The following is a 23,462-nucleotide window of genomic DNA, read 5'->3' as shown; positions in this document are numbered from 1 at the left end:
TTTTTTTAAATCCTTTCATAGATAATTCCTTTTTTTGAGGATTACTTAGCTGTTGAATATGACTTTATAGACTCCATTTATTATGGAATAGAATATGACAATTGACTTTACTTTTTAGAACCTAAATATGGAAAGAAAATGTAAATTAAAAACACCATATACTCATGATTATTTCCAATGTTCAATTCAATCCTATAACCTAAACAGAATAGGTTGGACTGTTCCATACCTGGTTAAATATTTATCAAAGTGATGTATCCTGTGTTTGTCAAGTTACTCAGAACTTACACAATTATATACATAGGCTACGTTCATTCACCTATAAAATACTTTCAAATATTATATTACATGGCTTTCTGTTAAATGAACGCGGTTTCCTTTTTTTTTTTTTTTTTTTACTATGTTTTCTGACTATCAGCTATTTAATCTTTTAAAATGTATTTAAAAAATAATTTGGTGCCAATTGTTACTCTCTAATACATGGATCAAATCTAAGAAATAGCAAAAAGCAGTTCACAGATGAGTAAAAAGGTAGCTAAATAAAGTGTCTAAATGAAGATAAGTTGTCCCAGTTAGAATAGCTTTACTCAATATAAATTCCCTTCGACTGGGGTTTTTAAATAAATTCTTGACAATTTAACATGCCATGTATGTAATGCTATTTTTAAAGTTGGGTGAGACAGGCCCATTTTCTGATTCCTTCCCCTAGAGGGTCCTTCTCTGACCTTTCGGTAGCCCAGTGACATGCCTGCCTGGAGCCCGCATCCCTCCCACACTTCCCCTTTGAGATCCTGAACTAGTTTCAAGGCCACGGTGTGATAGGTACGGAAATTCGGAGTAAGCCTTACAACCTTCTAGAGTAAATACAAAGAGTAAAAATTGTCTAGTGAATTGCATAATGGAAAACAAACAATGGAATTGTATTTATATGTATTTCTCTTTCATTTTCTAGGAATTTGTTTTTCTTTCGTATCACAAAAGTATTGTTCAAGGTGGATGGAAAATAGAAACACATCTTTTATTTTACAGTTTGTTTGAGAAGTATTGTTCTATAACTCTCTGGTACTTGGTACCCTGGAATTCCTTGCTATGTGGACCTGCACAGGCCTTTTATCAAGATCCATATTTTCAGGGCCGTAACATATAACCCCCATGTACCTCCTTCGGCTCAGTGGGTAGTGTTTGCAGGGAAACGTGAGCGGTTTGAGCATGCAAGCTGAGAAGTCCACGTGCATCGTGAAGTATGAAGCTGAAGGTGGGAAGAGAGCGTAATCAGCGGCAGGCTGGGACTGGGACCTCACTTCACCATGCTTTCATACCCCCACAAAGTAATCACACAAGTACTAGAATTCAAAATTCAAACTTGTCCTTCCAGGTTGTTATGAAAGTACATTTGCTGAGGTAGGAGGACGGAATATACTGCATTGAACAATATATAGCTTGATTTATAACTTTTAATATTTAGACATTTGATATGTGAGTTTCCATTTGCAGTCTTACTTTGGGTCCCATAAATGCAGTTGGGAAAATTAAACTTGTTAAGAAATATGCTCAGGTGTCCTCAAATTTATATCAGCTATATATATATTTGATGGATACAAATCCAGTAAGTTCTCTTATCGCACAGCATTAGATTTCTAAGGGACTTTTAATCTAATTTCAACTCTGTAAAAATCTCTGGTAGCGAGTCAGACAGTTTATACTGAATACTTCGGAGAGGGTGCCACCTAAGTTCTCACAGTTATCCTTGCTCAAAGAAAAGAGTTGTGTTTTCAGAGAAGTGTCATTTTGTTTCTGAGGGAGAAAAGCAAGTTTGAGGAGCATGTCCTGATAATAGACAGATAAATACAGAAGGAAAATGGGAATTATATAGATTTAAAAAAATGAATAAATAACTTCTTAGAGTGAGGGAATCATAACAAGTGATGAAGCAGAACTGCTACACAAACTGAGGACAATATGACAACCGGAATATGAGAAAAGGAAAAATATAACTTTGTCTTCTCTCATTCTCCTACGAGAAGCAGAAGAAAACTCAGCTTAGTCTGTAAGAGCTGTTTCCATTTGACCATTCACAGGTTACAAGCGCACTTCTCATTGACATGTTTGTTCTTTATTTGGTCTCATGTGGTCAAACTAACTTTGGGATCATATTCAAAAAATCAGTTGTAAGCCTATGTCTGTCACTTAATCACTCCATGATTCTTGGTTCATTTGTTACTTGATCTTATTCATTCCATACAGGATTTAAAAAAATAATTTTAATTTATCCCCACCCGTCTTCAAATATAAAAGGAAGCAGCAGCATTACCTGCACTTGATAATGAGAATTTTGTAAAGGACTGCAAAAACACTAATAAAAATATTTACATATAAACATATATATATAATATATATCAGGGGTGCCAAAAAATATATACAAGTGGACACTTTGGTCAACGTTGCTTAAGCGGTAGTTTGCCATAATCAGAAGTGTCTGGATGCTGATGGTAACCACTTTGAGAACCTCTCGTAATTGCAGAAGTTAAACGTGACTTGTATTCATCTTTTGTTAACAGTATATCGGTATATATTATTACAATTTTAATAGATTTTTCCTTTGTTAAAATGTGTATTCATGTTTTTGGCACCCCTGGTGTGTGTGTGTGTGTGTGTGTGTGTGTGTGTGTGTGTGTGTACAGAAGAACCTAAGGTCAAATGAGAATGGATTCTAAAATCCTCCAAGAAATAGGTATGCAGAAAGTACAGGAATGTGGCATGTTTACACAGGCTTGTTTCAATTAAAGAAGACTTTATATTTTAGATATTATATGGCTATATTTAAAACATGAAGGGGGGTTTCCTCTCAACACCAAAAAAAAAAAAAATGTATAGTAAAGTTTATTGCCCTGTTTCTTCCTATTTTGAGTCTGAAAAAACATATAAGATATATATGATTACAATAAAGTTTGCATCTAAATATTTTGCATGTGTGTGCTAGTCTCATAGTCTTATGGTTATTAAAATATAATGTTTTTTTTTTTTTTTTCTTTTCTCCTTTTCCAAAGAGGTCAGAGCTTTATTTGAACATCTTTTTTTATTTTTTTATTTTTTTTATTTATTGGGGTGACAATTATTAGTAAAATTACATAGATTTCAGGTGTACAATTCTGTATTACATCATGTATAAATCCCATTGTGTGTTCACCATCCAGAGTCAGTTCTCCTTCCATCACCATATATTTGATCCCCCTTACCCTCATCTCCCACCTCGCTCTTAGCTCTCTCCACTCTCACTGATGGACCAACTCAGACCCATTGATTGCACAGTCTAAAATGTAATGGTAAGAGAATGAAGTTTTCATTTGTTCCCACTGGAGATGAAGTATTCAATACAAACTCTGAATTTGATGATATAGGGAAATCCATTTGGGAGCTCAGTATTCTTTTGAAAAATAATATTTAATGATTGTTCTGTGTTATTAATATAACATTTTGTTCACTAAAGAGAATGTCAACAGGTATATCCTGATTTGTGATTGTCTTCATAATTTTTTAACGTTGGAAAAAAGTAAATTATATGGTTCAGCCATATTATTTTTTTAATATCAGAGATTGTACAAATTACTGCTTAATACCAGTAAATGTACTTTTTCAATTTTACTAGTTCTGATTGTTGGATATTTAAGTTAATAATTTTGATGTCTTCTTTCTGTGCCTTATTGGATTGCTGTAAAGATTTATCCATTTTTTTTTTTTGCCTACAGTTGTGTGATATTAATAAGCTCACAAATCTTTAAAGGCAATGATCAAAGGAGACTATATTATCTATGATGTGAGATGCCAGTTGTACAAGATAACTTCTAATATTTGATCTGAAGCTGAAACACTAACTTTTGTTTTGTGACAGACATAGGAAAAAAGCCTCTTAATTAACTGGCTAGCCAGTCTGCCTATCCTTACACATGTATTGAAGAATCTAAACCTAAAATCCAGTCCTTTATCCTAGGCAGAAAAAAGAAAATATGTCTGTCTCAGCACATACACATTTCATCGTTTCATTTCTGAAGTATATATGATGTGATCTAGCCAACATGTGGAAAGATAGGTCTTAAAATGTGTGGGACCAGTCACCAAATTTGCCATATGTCATTAATGTCCAAGAGACTTCCACTTTTCTAAAGGGACAGATACAATTCTATTTGAAAAATAGTAAGTAACACATTTAATGATAAAACCAAATTTTGTGTTGGGTCATATCCATAAATGGCTATAGGCCTAGGCAGGCAATGCAAAGGTTCTCAAAAGCTCAAGTGTGAACCAATACAAGGATTAGTGGCCAAGGAGAACACTCGCTAAAGGGGATACGAAGATAGTTCCAGCCAACTTGTGCTATGTGATGAGCCAGGCCTAGCATCGTCAGTGTGTTTAAAGAAAACTACAACTTTAGATTTTTTATATGTAATTTTCAGTTCTTTCAAACCCTATACCTCCAAAACAACAACAAAAAATGTACCCACTGATCAGATTAGCTCTATGGCTGCCAATTTCTAATACAATATTACAGTGTAATGAAATCTAAGTTATCAGGTATTAAACCATAAGGAAATCTAGGAGGAAGTGTAGATTATTTCTGGAAGATACTAGTCTAATATAGTAAAATGCTTACTAAGCTCATCATTCTGATAAAAATGTTGAGCCTTTTTAAAGGATGGGAGAGGGGAAGAAAAGTGTTACAAACGATTTGAACAACACAGCCAATCATGTAGAACATGTAAAATACTGACCCTTTTGTCCATCACATTAGGAAATACAAAATTGAACTGTAGTAGACTCAGAGATAGCCAACAAAGTTGTGGAGATCGTTGGTATGAGTGTTGTGGGGAGAGGAAGAGGTTGAAGGAGAGGTCAAGTGTGCATGAAGACAAGTAAGAAGAGTGGGATTTTCTTTTTTCTTTCTTTCTTTTTTTCTGTTTTAGTTTTACTTATTTATTTTTCTCCTAGAAAGATAAGAACTAGGAAAAATAATATTGGGGCCAATAATGTACACCTAAGGTAAACCCTTGGCTTTATTACAGGAGACCTTGTAAAATTAAAAAAAAAAAAAAAAAAAAAAAAAGTGAAAAAAGATAAAAGGATGGCAGAAAATTAGCTTATCTTTAGTAAATATACACACTAAGAAATACAAACATGATCAGCACATCATATCTAGGAATTGTTTATGCTGAAAATAAATTTTAAAATCGTTATATAAGGAATTTTCAAACTTGGGTATGCATAAAGATCCCCTGAGGAATCCATTAAAATGCAGATTTTGGGTCCAAATGCCAGACATACTGATTCAACAAGTCAGGTATGGTGGTCTAAATATCTACATTTTAAAAAGTAAACCAGGTAATTGTGATGAAAAATACCCCATTTTGAGAAATACTAGGTTGATAAAGCCTGAACTGCAAATCAAAAGTTATGAAAGGAATTCTGAGAGAAAGCAAACCCTAAGATTTTGAGGATTATAGCAGAGAAAGCAATGTACTTTCCCTGAAACATTTTTTCATGCCATTATCAGAAGCAGATTATTGGAACGAATAGCCCAAGGACCTGGCAGTAAATAAGTTCCTAACATTTCCCTTTTTTTCAGTATATGTTCATTCTTCTAGCTCATATTAAGAACCATATCTGGTCTGTTTTAATTATCCCAACTCTGAGATAACTGAGGCTTCATGTTTCATTTCTAAATACTTCAAGTTTCAAACCACTGATAAACACTCAACCCAGCATCGTGATAGCTAGGGATGATTTTGCCACCAATAAGGGAGCAGAACCCATCAGGCTGTATGTCCCTGGGATCAATTATATATTTGTTTTCTTCAGTCTGTTTTAAAGTTCAGGCTGGTAAAAGTGTCTTCCAAAGTAAGCTCCAATCAAATACTCTGCAATATCACTCTAGGCCTCCATTTCCAAAGGGCTCCTGTCTGGCAGTGGATTCTAAAAAAGTTTTGTTTGGATCAAGTACCTTCAGAAGGATGGGATAAATATATTCAAAGGAGGCAGAGTGTTTTGAGAGGGCTTAGTGGCAGTGTGTTTTTTTATTGTAATACATTTTATTTAAACATTCACTGTATTATTTGATCACACCTTATATATTAAAGAAAACAAAACAGAATCATTGAAGAAGGAGTAATATACTATATGTAGGTGGGTGATAATAACTAAGGTACTATGTTTATTCTGTTGGAGAGTAATGGGAGATCAATTAAAAAATAATAGTAAGGGTAAAATTTCATAAAAACTTGATAGGCGATGTCAAGAATGAAACATTGAGAACTTACACTTGGAGCACTGTCCTGGGGTCTCCAACTTCGCCCCCATCACCAATTGTCAAAGTATCATAGCCAATCTCCAGATCGAATTCTTCAAAATTTATCTGGATAACCTAGCAATAAACAGAAATATACACCTCAAATATATAGCATTACACAATAAAAAGAAAACGAAAGCAATGGCATAAAAACATTTTGAAATAGTATGAAATTCATAGTATGAAATTCATACTATGACAGACTATGTCAGACTATTCCTAAAGGTCAACTATAATTATCACACAATTTTTATTTGTTACATTGTACCTTCTGTAATAAATTTTCAATGAAATGACATGGCTTCTGTTTATAGAATACTCTTACTTGAAGCATTTGAAGCATGATTAATGCAAATCTACTTTGAGAAGGCTTTATAAAAAGTACATGTAGGTGGAGAGTGGTTTTTCCATACACTTGCATATATTTCTTTATAAAGCTAACAAAGAAAAACACATCATGCTATTTCCGTTAAATAGAGAACTTAAAAAATTTCAGAGCTAAATTTGAATCTCGATCATCAGATTTAAAGTTATCGGGGGTGGAGTCCAAGATGGCAGCCTATGAAGATCCTGAACTTACCTCCTCCCACAGACACACCAAATTTACAGCTACATATGGATCATTTCCCTCTGAAAATAATCTGAAATCTAGATGAACTGGTGTTCTCCACAACAAACGATAAAAGGACCACATCAAGTTGGTAGGAAAGGCAGAGACATGATCTTGCAAAAAAAATCATCCCTGGCATGGCGACACGCAGTAGGGAGGGATCTCACCAGATAGGCACTTCCCACAGATGAACAAGGGTTTGAGATTCCATATCTGGCACCCCCAACTCCTGGGAGCTGCACTGGAGAAACAAATCCCCAAAATATCTGGCTTAGAATACAAAGCGTAATACTTTGCAAGTATTACACCTTTATGAAAAACTTAGTATTATTTCTTACTAAAACATACTCATGTATTCATACATTGTTTATGTTCCTATGCAGATATCCATTATTTAATTAAATTGTGATTCTTAAATTAGGAACCTAATACAATATTTAAAATAATGTAATTAATAATCAGTACAGGAAGAAATTACATAAATCCCGTCCTATATACAATAATTCTTTGAGCAAAGATTAATTTATAATACTGTATTATTCATCACCAGGTAAAGAAAATGGATGTGAGGGTACCAATATTACTAGAAAATAAAGAAAAAAGGTATCTCTTTAATAATCATCATAGCTACTTGTTACTTTAGTATCATGAAAATAAATTCTAAAAAATGAGAGATTTCATATTCCGGCTTTTTAAGGTTTATAACAACATCTTTTTATTATGACTATTTTAAAAATTATTTTATATTAGCATTGACTAAAGCAATTGTTGAGTCATTTTAAATATAGAATATATATATATATATACATTATATATATGTATATATAATTTGAATTATTCATTTTATATGACTGCAATCAAAATAATCTCTTTTCCTCGTCTACATTGAATTAAATATAAACAATTTAAATTATTAACTGCCTTTCAATAGGGATTTAGATTGTTTCCCCTTTTTGCTATTATAAGCAACATGATTATGAGCAAAATTAAACATTTTTTGGTTCAAATGTACAAGTATACCTCTAGGTTATATATTTAGGAGTATAATTTCTGGATAATGACAAAGCAAAATTTCAATTCTATAATATTGTGTTATATGATTTTTCAAAATTTTTTACCAAATGCTCACAACTTGTGTACATTAAATTTCATTATTTCTACTAATCTAGAGAATGTAAAAAAGTGATCTTTTTTGCATTGTTTTCATTTTAATTAACTTGCATATCTTTTCATATGTTTGTCATTTATGTTTCCTTTTCTGTGATACGACTATTTGTATTTTGGCTATTTTTCACTACAACAGTTTTTCTGCTTGTTATTAATTACAGGAATTCTTTTTTTTAAACTTCTATAAACGTGTTTTTCTGTTTTGTTTTGTTTTTCTGTTTTTAAAGATTTTATTGGAGGAGGGGAACAGGATTTTATTGGGGAACAGTGTATACTTCCAGGACTTTTCCAAGTCAAGTTGTCTTTTCAATCTTAGTTGTGGAGGGTACAACTCAGCTCTAGGTCCAGTTGCCTTTGTTAGTTGCAGAGGGGGCAGCCCACCATCCCTTGCAGGAGTCGAACCGGCAACCTTGTGGTTGAGAGTCCACACTCCAACCAACTGAGCCATCTGTACACCCGGGAGCTGAGCAGCTGACTTCATTCTAGTTGTGGAGGATGCAGCTCTCTGGCCCATGTGAGAATTGAACCGGCAGCCCCATTGCCCAGAGCTCTAACCAACTGAGCCACTCATCTCCTCCCAGGAATTCTTTATATCAGTGATACCCAACAGTTTTCCATTATAGAACATGTAGAAAATAATAGACACAATGAGGTGAGCAGATGAGGCTGCTTACAATGGAAGGTTTCACCCAGCCCCAGCCCTGCCTCACAGATAGTCTAGTTCAACCTGTAACTCATTTCTAATGCATCATTCATAGTAAACCATTGAGCCTGTCTCACCGGTTGAGAAGATCAGCTTTATATATTTTGGATACTAATCCATTACATGTTATCAGTGTTGCAACATCTTCTTGAAGTTTATAGCCTGCTTTTTCACTTGCTTTGTTAAATCTTTTGATGAAAAGAAATGATTAATTTTACTAAACTTGGATTTGTTAATCTATTATTTTTTAAGTAGCACTTTTACATTGGCCTATGACCCAAGGTCATAAAGATATTTTCTTCAAACTGTAAACTTTGGGAATCGACTGTTATTGCACATATAAAGTAGGTATATATGGTAAGCAGAATTCTAAGTTGGACCCTAACCATGTAGGTGAGCGATGTAACTCCTTTCCCTTGATTGTGGGCAAAACCTATTAATATAATTGGGTATGAATCCCATAATTATTCACATTATATGGATAATATAAAGTGATATTACAGGTTTACAGATGTAATTAAGGTTTCTAATTAGCTGAGTTTAAGTTAATAAAAGAGGAGATTATCCTGGGTGGGCCTGACCCAGTCAGGGAAGTCCTTTAAAGAAGATCTAGCAGTGAGAAACAAGATAAATCAGAAGAGATTCTCTCCTGTTTGCCCTTGAAGAAACACACTGTAGTGTCGTGGATAGTCCCAGGTGGCAAGGAATAGTGGGTGCCTTTAGAAACTGAGAACATCATTCCTATAACCACAATAACCAAATTCTTCCAGCAATCAGTAAGCTTGGTTTTACAGACTCAAATGAGATCACAGCCATGGCCAACACCTTGATTTTATTCTGGTGAGACGTTCAGGATTCAGTTAACTCATACCTAAACTCTCTTCCCAGGGAAAGTGTGAGATAACAAATTTATTTTGTGTAATGCTGCTCATTTTGTGTAATTTGTTAGGTAACAACAGAAAACTAGCACAGCATCATTTTTGTTTTTATTAATGCCAATATGAACAAGCAATTGAATCAGTACCTTAATTGAATAAATAGACTTCTTTTCCCCAGTGATCTCAATGGCAAACTGACATATATAAAGATTCAATATATAAGGCTGCTGGCTTTGGGGCTCTAGAGTTTGTTCTCTTGATCAGTTTATCTGTCCCTATTAACCAAGCCTATTAACCAACACAAATAGGCTTAACTATTTTTCCTGTAAAATAACACTATCTTAAGATATAAGACAGACACTTCATTTTTTAATGCATATGTTAAAATATTTCTTTGTTGTTATTTTAAATGGTATACATCTATATTTTCAACTGTTTGCTGTTGGTATGTAGAAATAAAATTTATTTTTGCTTATTGATCTCATATTTAAGCAACTTTATAAGCCGTCCCTGTTATTTAAAAACCTTTGTAGTTTATTTTTATTTTTCCATATAACAAGCATATCTTCTGTAATTAGCAATTTAAATTCTTCCCTTTAAGCCTTATGTTATATTTCTTTTACCTTAGCTGCATTGAATTCTGGTATAATTTTTATTAGAGTAGGTGATAGTCTCACTAAATTGTACCTCATTTAAAAAGTAATGCTTCTAATGTTTCACCATTAAAAATAAAGGTATATATACTTTATGAAAATAAGGAATCTATCTTCTCTTAGTTTTCCTTGATTTAGTATAAAAATGTACTGGTATCATTAAATATAGTTGACAAGTGTACACTTTCATTTCTATTACGGAAGAGGTTCTATAACCTATTTTTTGAAAGTTAAGTAAAACTATTGTATAAAAACATCTGAGCCTACTTTTGGAGAGCACTGGTTGATATATTACTGCTGTTTAATTTTATAATTGTAGACCTACTTTTGTTTTTTTCTTGAGTCAATTTAAGTAAGTTTAATTTTCCTAGAAATGTTTCAATGTTGAGAAAGAACAACCATATTGTTATTCACTTTCTTTTAGTCTATGCTGGGTCTGCTGTTTTGTGTTGTTTCTATTTCTAATATTAATTAAACATATGTTCTCTATTACTGTTTACTATTTTTATTGAAGTAAATATATATAAAAGAAAACTTGCAATTTTAACCATTCTAAGTACACAATTCCGTGCATTACTTACACTTACAATGTTATACAAGTATCACCACTGTATCCAAAAGTTTTTTTATCATACAAAGCCAAAAACCCATTACCATTAAGAAATAACCACCATTTTCTCTTTTTCTCCTACCCCTGGTAACTTCTAGCATACTTTGTCTCTTAAATTTGCCTATTTAGATATTTCATATATGTGTAATCACACAATATTTACCTTTTTGTGACTGGTTTATTTCACTTAGCATAAGATCTTTGAGGTTCATTCACAGCTTAGCATATATCAGAACTTTATTCCTTCTTATGGCTGAATGATATTCCACCGTATGCATAAAACTTATTTTGTTTAACCATTACTCTGTTGAAGGACACTTGGTGTGTTTCTATTTTTTGCCTATTGTGAATACTGCTGCTATGAAGATTGGTGTACAATTATCTGTTGGAACCTGTTTTCAATTATTTGGGGTATATACCTAAGAGTAGGATTTCTGGATCATATATTAATTTTATGTTTAACTTTTTGAGAAACTGCCAAACTGTTTTCCAGACCTGCTGTAACGTTTTAGATGTTCTGCAGCAAAGCATAAGGGTTCCAATTTCTCCACATCAACACCACTTGTTATTTTCTCTTTTATTTTTATTATAGCTATCATAGTAGGTTGAAATTGTGTGGGTATCTCATTGTGGTTTTGATTGCATTTTCTAATGATTAATGATGTTGAGTGTATTTTCATGTACTTATCGGCCATTTGTCTATCTTTTTTGGAGAACTAGCTATTAAAGTATTTTACTTATTTTTAAATTGTTATTTTTAATTTTTTCTGAGCTGTAGGAATTTTCTACAGATTCTAGATGTAAATCCCTTATCAGATATATGCTTTGCAAATATTTTCTCCCATTGTGTGTGTTGTCTTTTCACTCCTGTGATAATTTCCTTTGATGCCCAAAATATTTTAATGTAATAAATTCCAATTTATTATTTTTTTTTAAAAATTTTGTTGTTTGTGTTTTCGGTTTCATATGTAAGAAACAATTATCAAGTCAAAAATCACGCAAATTTTCCTTTGCTTTTCCCTAAGAACATTGTTTAAACTCTTAAATTTAGGTCATTGACCAATTTTAATTTTTGTAGACACTACAAGTAAGGATTCAAGTTCATTCTTTTTCATGTAGTTATCCAATTTTCCATTTGTTGAACCAACTGTTCTTTAGCCATTAAATGATCTTCGCACCTTTGTCAAATAATTGACCATAGATGTGAAGATTTATATCTGAGCAATCTTAGCTTTTGTTGATCTGGGAATTTCTTGATTTCTCCTTCATTCTTGAAGGATAGTTTTAACAGATATAGAATTCTTGCTTGACATTTTTTTTTCATCCTTCAATATGACATCCTACTGCTGCTTTCTTTCATTTTTTTAATAGAAATAAGCTACTAATATATTTTAAGGATTTTTTGTGTATGATCATTCACTTCTTTCCTGCTGATTTTCAAGATTCTCTTTGTGCTTCCCTTTTAACAATCTGACTATAATTTGTGTAGGTATGGATCTTTTTGAGTTTATCTTGCTTGAATTTGTTGAGCTTCCTGAATGTGTTGATTTTGTCTTTCTCAAATTTGGGAAATTTATAGTCATTGTTTCCTCAAATATTCTTTCTACCCCTTTTTATCTTGTCCTTCTGGGACTTCTATAATACATTTATTGGCTACTTGATCATATCGCTCAAGTCCCTTATGCTCCTTTCACTTATTTTAGTTCATTTTTTTTCTTTCTAAGACAATTTATTGTCTTAACGTTTACTAATTCTGTCTCCTGCCAGACTGAATTTGTTATGGAAAGCTACTAGTTGTTTTTCTTTTCTTTTCTTTTCTTTTTTTATTTTATTTTAGTTATTGCATTTTACAGCTCCAGAATTTCTGTTTGGTCCCCTTTTTTATAATTTATATATTGCTATTGATCCTCATTTTTTTCATATAACGTTTTTATGGTTTCCTTTAATTCTTTGTTCATGTTCTTTGAGAATAATGCACTTGTTTAAATTTTTTGTATAATAAGTTTAATGACTGAACTTTTTCAGGGATAGTTTCTGTCATTTTATTTTGTTGCTTTGCCTATTTCTTTGTATGTTTTGTGACTTTTGCTGTTGTTGTTGGTGGTGGTGAAAACTGGAGCTTTGGATATTATAATGTGGTAATTGTAGGATTCAGATTCACTCCCTTCCCCAGGGTTGGCTGTTCTTGATTTTTGAAGGCTTAACTTTTGTTCATTCAATGGGATTTGACAGGGATATATTTAAACTCAAGGAACTTAATTATTACCCATTTTAGTATGTTTAGGCTACTATAACAAAATACCATAAAGTGGGTGTCTTATAAATAAGAGAAATTTATTTATCACTGTTCTTGAGGCTGGGAAATCCAAGATCAATGGGCTGGCTGCTTTAGTGACTGGTGAGAGCAAGCTTTCTGGTTCACAGAACGCCATGCTTTTCTGTAATTTCACATGGCTGAAGCATCTAGAAGATCTATGGCATCTCTTTTATAAGAGCACTAATTCCATTCATGAGAGCCTCACTCCCAGGACTTAAGCTCCTCCCAAAGGCCTCATCTCCTAATAACAATACATTGAGCATTAGGATCTCAGCATATAAATTTTAAGTGGATACAAACATTCAGACCATAGCAACACCTCTCCCAGTCTTTGAGGAATGGCTCAGTCTTGGGGCACTCCTTCAATACTTAGCCAAACCATTTACAATTCTGTCTGAAACTTTACTTGTTTGCACTGAGCTTACAGATCAGCTAGTGGTAAAAGCTTAGGGTCTTCTCAGGTCTTTCCTGACCACGTGTCTTGTCCTTGGATATGGACTTTCTAATTTTCCACCACATACTGAAGGACTTTCAAATGCCTTAATTTCCCAAAGTAATTGTTATTTCTAGTGGCTCATTTATGGTGGTTTGCTTCCCTTACTGTTTAGTAAAATAATAATGAGCCCATATTTATCTGCTTAACCTTTAAAAATCCTGAGGGCCAAAACTGGGTATAATTTTATTTATTTCCTGCTTACTAGATCCAAGGGTCACTACCAAGCTGGGGCCAATTTAATATCCTTTGGGTTTTTTTTAGCTAAATGCTAAAGTTTCAAGTTTAGCTTCTTCACCTATTGATCCAAGAAGACTATGCCCCAAACTTCATCTTCTAAATCCAGACACTCATTGCTATCTGCCCCAGGGAAAACCAAGTTTTCTTTCCATTTAATCTCCTATTTTCATTTCATTTCAATGTCTTTTCATTCTGTGTGTGTGTGTGTGTGTGTGTGTGTGTTTGTGTATGCGCACATGTGTGTCATGTATGCATAGTCTTGTAGATTTCTTTTGTTTTCTTCGGAACCAGAGATGCACTGATTTTTTTTTTTTTTCTCTCGATATTTCAGTGGTAGGACCTCTCACAATACCCCATCTGTCATCCTATCAAAAGAAGAAATCCCATGATCCACTTTATCCCAAACCATTTCACAATATATCCATGAGTGCACTGCATTTAAAATTAAGGAATGTCTCCTTTTGTATGGCTTGAAAAGTCTAATAGGCTAACAGATAGAAAATATGTGTCTAATACGTGGCTGACTGATTGATTGCTCATGCTATGACAAACCCTTGATATTTATTATTGTATAATCATGTCCTAAAACATTTGGACACCCATTTAATGGTGGACTTTATTTTGCCTGAATTGTAACTGAGATTCATGTATGTATATATGCAATAATGAGAACTCTATTCATTTTAAATTAAGTGATGGATTAATTACTAACTAATCCATATACTTTCAGATAAGCATTTAATCATTGAGCTGTCACTTAAATTTTAAACACTTATAATTCTTGAATACGTTCAATGACACCCAATCACTGAGAAGCTAGAACAGTCTGATTGAATTTGTAGAACACACTCATTTTAATTTGATTCATTGATTAATTTAAACATTATTACTTGGATAGTTCTTTAGAAGTTAATTCTATGCATTAAGAAACAGAAAACAACAAAAACTATATTTATCTCAACTGGAGACAATAATATAAATAAAGCATTATAGTAAAACTCAAAAATAGTATATTGAGATACTTCCAATAGAGAAAAAAATATATTTAGCATAATATATAAATATAATTTGGAAAAATGAAAAAACAAAAAAAAAATCTTGTTTGTACAAGAATATAATGGGAAACATCAGGATTGTGACATAAAATTTTACTTTTATGGATTCTCCTATAACACGGAGTTGACCAAATAGCCATTTTTCATCCCTTTATCTTTGTATTACGCAGAAATAAAATTGAAAAGTAATAAAATATTAACAAATACTCATCATGTAGTATGAATGCTTTTCTACATGTTTAGCTAATACTAAGGCTGAAATATTTAGGAGGGAATCAGGAAGAATATAATGCTTATTCACAGAGAAAAAAACATCATACATTTTACATCTCTTACTTGCTTCTAACGATAGGTGGTGGAAAAGAAAGCAACATTTATATTATAGGACTTCTAAACAAAATTGTGATAATAAAATATGCCCCTGAAATGTAGAAATAATTTATAACAGTCTTGATTTTTTTTTTTAAACCAAATAAGCTGCTCTTTTGGCTTCCATTTTTAGAGTGGTAATTCCAAATGGCTTATATATAGTGCTGATTATTAAGGATTATTTAAAACTTTGAAGCTAATAATGTAGTCAGTTAAGAATAATCTCATACATTTTAACACCAGCTTTCCAGAGTGAGAACTCTATAAATAGTATTAAACATTAAGTGTTTAATAGATCCATTTCCCATAAGGCTCAAGACATGGATTTGCATAGGCTATCTTGATATAACTGGTATAGAACTTATGTTTCATAATTTTCATTCTTTGCATTATTCACAGGGGGTTTAAAATGATGATTTCTATAATACATCAATATATTTTATAGTGTCATGTGGAATTCACACTTAAATATACACTTGATATCTGTTACCTATGAAATTTTAAAATTGACAAATATTTAAAATGTGTAGGTCACTGGGCCCATTACTACACATGCTTTGCTTTATTTTAACCCTAAAAATACATGTATTATATATTTGTACATTAGTTTGGCCACTCCATGCCTGAATATCCTCTTTCTGTTTGAAGAACTAGGAGTCTTGAGAAGAAGCACAGCATACTTCCCAGTATGGTCAGATGCTCTATTCCCCATGATTAATTTCATTCAGAGTATAGACACATGACCTAAGCTTTAGCAACTATGGATTCTGGCAGAGGGTGGCAAAAGCAGCAGAAACACCTGATTTTAGGTGTAATCGTGGTTGTAATACGAAATTGCACTTACGTCCTAGAGCAGCACTGTCCAATTAAAATAAAAACAACAACAACAAACAAACAAACTTCCCAAAAGTCAGAACTAGAAGCCTTAAGAGATGAAATGAATTCTGCTACATTCCAGGCTAATCAGGAATGCATTCCACTCCCAGAGAAGTCTTGACCAATACTGTCTAGCAGGCTATAATACTGTTCTATAAACCTGTGACCTCTGTGTAATTTCAATATTCTCTTCTTCTGAATGGGAGTTTTTATGATGATTATCATATTTGTTTTCTATCATTATGTACAGGATGTGGCGATTAACGGTCTTTTGGCCACAGGTCTCCAGACAATGAGGAAAAACGCTGGAAATAATGGAGAAGCCAGTGACACACTTGGAGATTCTAGACTTGTTGGCTATAGTAATTGGCTAAGATTTGGGGGTTTTCTCCACTAATGTAGACAGAGAGCATGATTCTAGTAGTCTTTTTGAAAAGTGAATGCAGAGGAAGAAAATATGTCTGTAAGGAAATTTGACAACCAAAGAAGACTGTGACAGAAACTACTGACTGGCCTCCCAACAGCCCTCTTCCTTATTCAGTCCAGATCTTTTTCTTTTGAACAGGACATGTCTTTTATTCAGCTATATATCTTACTCTGTACATCCTCATATTTTAAAGATTGCTAACCCTATTATTAAGGTCCATGGACCTTGATACATACATACATGCAAACATGCATACAAAAAATGCATATGCATTTTAAGAAAGGAAACAGCTGTATTAAAATTATAATTCTCGATATATACTGATTACAAAAGATGAATACAAGTCATGTTTGACTTCTGCAATTACAAGAGGTACTCAAAGTGCTTACCATCAGTGTAATTTTAATACAGTTTTTTTTCTTTATTTCTTAAAATGTGCATACATTTTTTTGGCTTTGAAAGAAATATGAAAGCTAATGAAATTTCTCAGTATCTCTTGAGTATCTGACCCCTGTATTAGGCTTTTGTACTAATATAACTAGTACAGAATTCAAATTAACCCTGATGATGTGTAACTGAACAAATTAATGATGGTTTAATATCAATGCCAAACTATATTTATTATTGAGACATAACACTATAGCTAAGGGCACAGACAAAGCCTAGAGTTTTAAGTCTCATTGCTGTCACAGAATATTATATTATTTGGAGAAAGTCTCTGATATCTATAAAAGAGTATTTATAATTCATATTTTAATACCTCTCAAGATTGAAGTAGATATTACATTAAAGTTTGCAAAACAACACATACGATGTTTCATACATAGTAGACCCTCAATAAATGGCAGTTATAATTATCTAGAATAAGTTAATCATCATAAAATAGGTATTTACATATGCTCATGATAAATCTGGAGGATGTAATTCTTTTTTTTTTTTTTTTTTTTTTTTTTTTTTTTTTTTGGCAATCCCACTGATTCAAAGAGAAGAGTTTCATCCCCGAGGTCTGAGGCTAGAAACTGCTCTTTTCTGTAAGTAATCCTTTTCCATTATGTTCATTTTAGAATGACAATAATTCACTTGGATATTAACAAGATGAGGAACTCCAGAATTTATGATATATGCGTAAGTATAAAATATACCAAGTTTAATTAAGCTTAAGGTATGCAAAGCCATGTTACACAATCAACTTGACATGTAACTGAAGCACTTCCTTTCCATATACTTTCCAGAGACCTTGACAGTCATAATACAATGGGGAGACAAGACATAAACAAGAACAATACAGAAGTCTGTGTTAAGTGCTTTGTGATGTGGGCACACAGGGTTACATGGAAGTAGAGATGAGAGTCACCCAACATAATTGGAGTGTAAAAAGGAAAGATTTATTCAAGGAGAGGATCCCTAGGTGGAGCAATGGAAGTAATGATGGGAACTGGGAAAGAACATTCTAGGCGAAAGCATGAAAAATGGCACAGTGGAAATAAATATTCTTCTTGTTTCTGCTATATAAACTGTGAGACAAGAAATGATGAGAAGGAAAGCTAAAGATGGAAGTAGGAGCCACATATGTTAAGGATGTTGAAATTTATCTTATAAATGAAGAGCAGCAAACAATGAGTTTTGAAAAAAGTATTCACAGGGTTGCATTTGCATTTCACATGCTTACACTGGCATCAGGAACAACCTGGATTTGAAGGGGAGCAGGGCAAGGACTTGAACTTTGGCTGTGGAAGTAGGGGTGAAGAGTGGACTTAATCACGATTCCTTTATCTCCACCCCAAAAATGACCATAACCATTTATTTTCTCTTTTACTGCTTCATACATAAGAAAAGCACTATTCAAAAGTCTTCTCAAAAAACTATGCTTCACAGGACTATTTTATCAAATTTTATAAAGTATAAAGTTTAATTCAGACACAGCAGAATATGCACTACATTTGTTTAAAAATTACACATCTCAGTATAATCCTAAAATGTGCCTGCTATTGTAATAAATCTTGTATGAGGTATGTATAGCATATACACATGAAAAATTATGTTTAATAACCGTTTAATTAGTAATTGTTATAATTTGCCTATTTTTACAAAGGTAAACTTAAATGAAATGTATGAAATAGGTCAATAATGTAAGATATAAAAAACTTAAAATATGACACATACAAATCCAAAATTTATTTATTTGAAAGTAATCTCATTTTATAAGAATGTATCTCCTATTCTAGAATAATTACATACTGTAATATTATACATGGGTATTTCATTACAGAAGATACATTCCAAGACTCTGAACTAAACCTATTGAAAAATGAGAAGTGCCAGCCTAGGCAATTGCTTAGATTCATCCACTTTGCTTTCAGCATCAGGTTAATAGTTTCAATTCTTACAAGGGCTAATATTTTAGAGATGGGGAGGAGGAGAGTCGAGACACAGGAAGGTATTGATGGAATGTTAAAAGCTTTCAACTTTGTTTTATTTTTCTATGCCTTCTGTGTCTGTACACAGGTCTTCCCCTGTGGGGGAATGGGTATGTAACAATGACAGATTAAATAGGGCATTACAATTGTTTCACTTAAAGGAAGAAGCTACCAAAAACAACAAGAAAATAATGCATCAAATATTAAATCTATGATACAACAGTACAAAACTGTTGGTTCTTTTCTGTAACTTATTCATGCTTAAGCTACTGGAGGATATAATTTAAATTTCAGAAAACATATAATTGATCAATTTGAATTTAAAAATTTTGAAGAAAATGCTTGCAGATACTGTTACTGGTTTAGGAAAATATTCATTACAAGTTTGCATATGTTAGGTTGTACATATCCAAAACATTTAAAAGCAAATAAAAGTGAGGCTCATTAAAGTGAATTTAATAAGAAGGGTCATTTTGCTGGTTTTATCCCTCATTAATAATACGGTCGACCTAATCTAGGATATCTACCTATCTCTCCATCAATATCTATTTTTACACAGAGAAACTTTAACTTTAAGCTTTATTAAGAGATGAGATTAGTTCAAAATGATTAAACACACAGTTATGGTAGTGAGAATCAGATACTATACACTTCTACAAATAATGAACCATGCAGTGAGTTCTAAATTCCCATCCTCAGTTTATCCTAATTCTCATTTTTCTTATAACACCAAAGAGGAAGGATACAAAATATTAGCTTTTCAATTCAGTCTTTGTAGTTAACTTTATTTTTATTTATGTAATTTGTTCATGTATAGTCATTCATTAATGGGTCTTTATTAGTTAATATCTATGGAAGACCTTGTTTACTTCCAAAATTATATTCCTGAATACACAACTGAAGTAGGAGCCCAAGAAGTTAGGGTATAAGAGAAATCATTTGCCACTGAATCCATAGTTTGCCACAACTACCTAGGGATCCTGGTCTATGAATGAATACTCTCTGGAGTGAATGATTAGATCCAAGTGGGGAGAGGTAGCTATACTATTGTTTCCTGTTTTATAAACTGCACTTCAATTAATAGCTTCATTTTAAGTGTTGAGTGTTATGAAAACACAAATCAGGAAAAGGGTACAATTGTCATATTCTGTATTGTAGATTTTGCTCCCTCTCCTAGTATCATACAATATGAATGGTTATGCTGTTAAGTTAGGAGGGGGCTGAAATTCAAGAATAATATGTAATTCTGAACAAAGGGATTGCACTTTGATGATATGTATCCTATGTGACTCTGGTTGTATATGAGGATAATCAAATCATCCACATGACTTTCCTCCATAGTGGTTAGACATTCCAGAAACCCAAAGAGCTATAATACTAAGAAGGGCAAGTGCTGGATACACAGGTACAATATTGCACTTATCTTTCCTCACTACCTAGCTGCAGCTGTTGTTGGGGTACTGGGCAGCTGGAGCAGAAAGAGACATCCCAGAATGGTGACTATGGCTCTCAGTAATTCCAAGGTTGTCATTAGATAACCTACTCTGCAGTAAAATACCTCTGGGGCAGGAAGCAAAAGCTCACAGCTCTCTCCAGTTCCTTTTTCAGGCTCTCTTAGCAGAAGCCTATTCTGACTTTTTAGAAGCATCTGCTGAGGGCTTCTGATGACTAGTATCAGCAGGGACTCTTCACCAGTTCTGAAATGTGTGAGCATGTGTTATCTGCACAGTAGAAAGCTAAGCTCAAGCACAGGTGGAGGGAGGCACTGTATCTCAGCACACTCTGGGAATGCAGTGGTGGTGCTGGTGGTGCTAGGGCTAGTACTAGTTGCAGTAGTAGTAGTAATATTTATTATTATTTTAACAGTTTTTGATACTATACTCAACACTCTGTTCTAAGTGACTGCATGTATTATCTCATATAATCCTTCCTAGACACCTATGACGAAGGCATTATTATGTTTATTTTATTATTGAGAAAACAAAAGCCCAGATAAGTTAAATTGTTGGTGGTGAACTGTGAGTCATTATACCATTATGCAATATGCATATATGTATAGACAGGCAATTTTTACATTTTATTCTGGAGTCTGAGGTAATGTTAGCACTAAGGATAGAAGATAATAGAAAGGAAGTAGAATATTTTCTTTTTATTCTGAATTGTGCACCTCATCTTGAGGATAAAGTAAAATACTGAAAGTCAATTATTACTACTAGGCGTATTAAACTCCCTAGTTATTAAAAGAACAAAAAACAAAAACAAAAATAACCATTGCAAGATTTAAAATAAAGCTACATCTACTTTATTAAAATTGCTATCTAGACTATGGGTATATAATTATGGAATTAACTAAAATGAATGTGATGAAGAAATGAGTTGTTAAAATATTATTTTAAGAATAATATTTTAGGAATAATACTTAAGAGAAATATAATGCTTCTAAAATAAACATATATTCTATGCAAAGAAGAGAGATTTGTTTTTCTGGTGTTTACACTTCTCAGTGCCATCATTTAGAAAAATGATGATCATAACCAGAAAAACAAATTTTAAAAAGTTATAATTACAGAAATAAAAAGATAATCTGAAAAACTGTACTATCTTATGAGCTGTTTAAGAAGTTATAAAATGTTGTGTAAGTCATGAATAAATTCAGCTTAAGTGTTTTTAAAGCCAGTAAGTACAGTGTCTTACACACAGTAAGCCATAAATAGTTGTGTGAGAATATAAAGTAAGAATATAACCTTTTCTATAATTCATTATAGTATCACATTTAGATGATTTATATAATATGAAATTGCATACAATGTTTGCTCATACAGATAGAGATTTATACAAGCTATCAACAACAAATATCTGTTAAATATTTATTGTGTGCCAGACACTTTTCTATACTTTCACTTATAACCACCAGATCCCTTTCTCATTATTATGAAGAACTCTTCTCAATCCATAACTCTTATTGAGATTAATGATGATTAACAGAGCTGGCCCTTTAATTAACAGATGTAACAAGTATATGGTTTAAACATGTTTTGATGTTTCTTTTACACAAACAATTCTTCTTCACCTATTTCTAATCCCCTTCTCCATGTTTGCCTGTGTTTTTCACCATTAAAGTCATCGTATTGGTTAGATAAGGAAATTGGGAAGCAGGAATGTTCTGCCTAAATAAAATACAGTGTTTCACAATTACTTACATAGTGTACCCAGTTCCTTACACAAACAACTGAAGAGGCACATCAACATTGTTATTCAATTTATCTGTATTAGTGGAAATTCATTTAATGTTCTTAGAACCGCCCATTTCTTACACCACTGAAGGGTATTTGCTGACCAGCCCAAGAACCATGTTTCCCCAAAACTAAGATGTAGCCGGACCGTCAGCTCTAATCCATCTTTTGGAGCAAAAATTAATATAAGACCCGATTATTATATTATATTATATTATATTATATTATATTATATTATACCCAGTCTTATATTATATCACATAAGACACAGACTTATATTAAAATAAGACTGGATCTTACATTAATTTTTGCTCCAAAAGACGCATTAATGCTGATGGTCCAGCTAGGTCTTATTTTCCGGGAAACACGAAAGTTAGCAGGAAATGTTGAGGATGTACTCAGGGCATAAATGCTTTCCATAAATCCTTCCCCTTTCCTTAAGTAGCAATATAATCTTACAGTGCTACAGATAGAAAGTGAAAGGTGTGAAATGAAAATGGTATTGAATTTTAGAATAATTAAGTAATATTTAAATTTGTCTACCGATTCAGGGATCCCTCTGGGAAGCAAAAAAGACAGAGTGGGACATAGTCAAGATTTCAAGCTTTGTCTTTGTCACTTTTCTATATCTTGGATACTAACTGGAGTTATCTGTCTCCTTTGCTGGACAGAGATTCCTATACGAGGTCTGACAAGTTTGTGAACTTGTTCCAACGATGCTGCTAATCTTCTTTGATATCAGAAGCATTATTCATTACGAATTTGTACCAACTGGACAGTTAACCAAGTTTACTATTTGGAACAGAGTTTGTAAAACCTTTTCCTAATGTCTTATTACCCCTTCTTCCATGGCAATAGAATTTCTAGCTGGTACCAAGGTACCCTAAATAAAGACTATATTTTCCATCTGTCTTGCAGCTGAGTATGACCCTGTTGCTAAGTTATGTTATAAACAAACAAACCAACATGTTTAATAGCAGATTGCAGGAACCATTCTTAAGAAAAGCTTGCATTTGTCCTTTGCCCTCCTTCTTCTTTACCCTTCCCCCAATCCACTGCCTGGAATGTATGACACCA

The 23,462-nt window shown here is 32.9% G+C and overlaps 1 protein-coding gene across 5 annotated transcripts in view; it reads right to left on the bottom strand.

Annotated features, from left to right (window-relative positions):
- The window catches only part of CSMD3 (CUB and Sushi multiple domains 3), a 1,092,836-nt gene that overhangs the window by 512,279 nt on the left and 557,095 nt on the right, over positions 1-23,462 (bottom strand). For all 5 annotated transcript variants that reach the window (XM_088798979.1, XM_088798980.1, XM_088798981.1 and 2 more), the window contains one exon: positions 6,309-6,412. In XM_088798979.1, coding sequence (XP_088655105.1) covers positions 6,309-6,412 — 104 coding nt within the window. The remainder of the gene's footprint in view (positions 1-6,308; positions 6,413-23,462) is intronic.

The sequence above is a fragment of the Rhinolophus sinicus genome, chromosome 6, assembly GCF_057876585.1.
Source record: "Rhinolophus sinicus isolate RSI-liver-muscle chromosome 6, RSI-T2T, whole genome shotgun sequence".
Lineage (NCBI taxonomy): Eukaryota > Metazoa > Chordata > Mammalia > Chiroptera > Rhinolophidae > Rhinolophus > Rhinolophus sinicus.
This window is presented reverse-complemented; position numbering and strand designations above follow the sequence as displayed.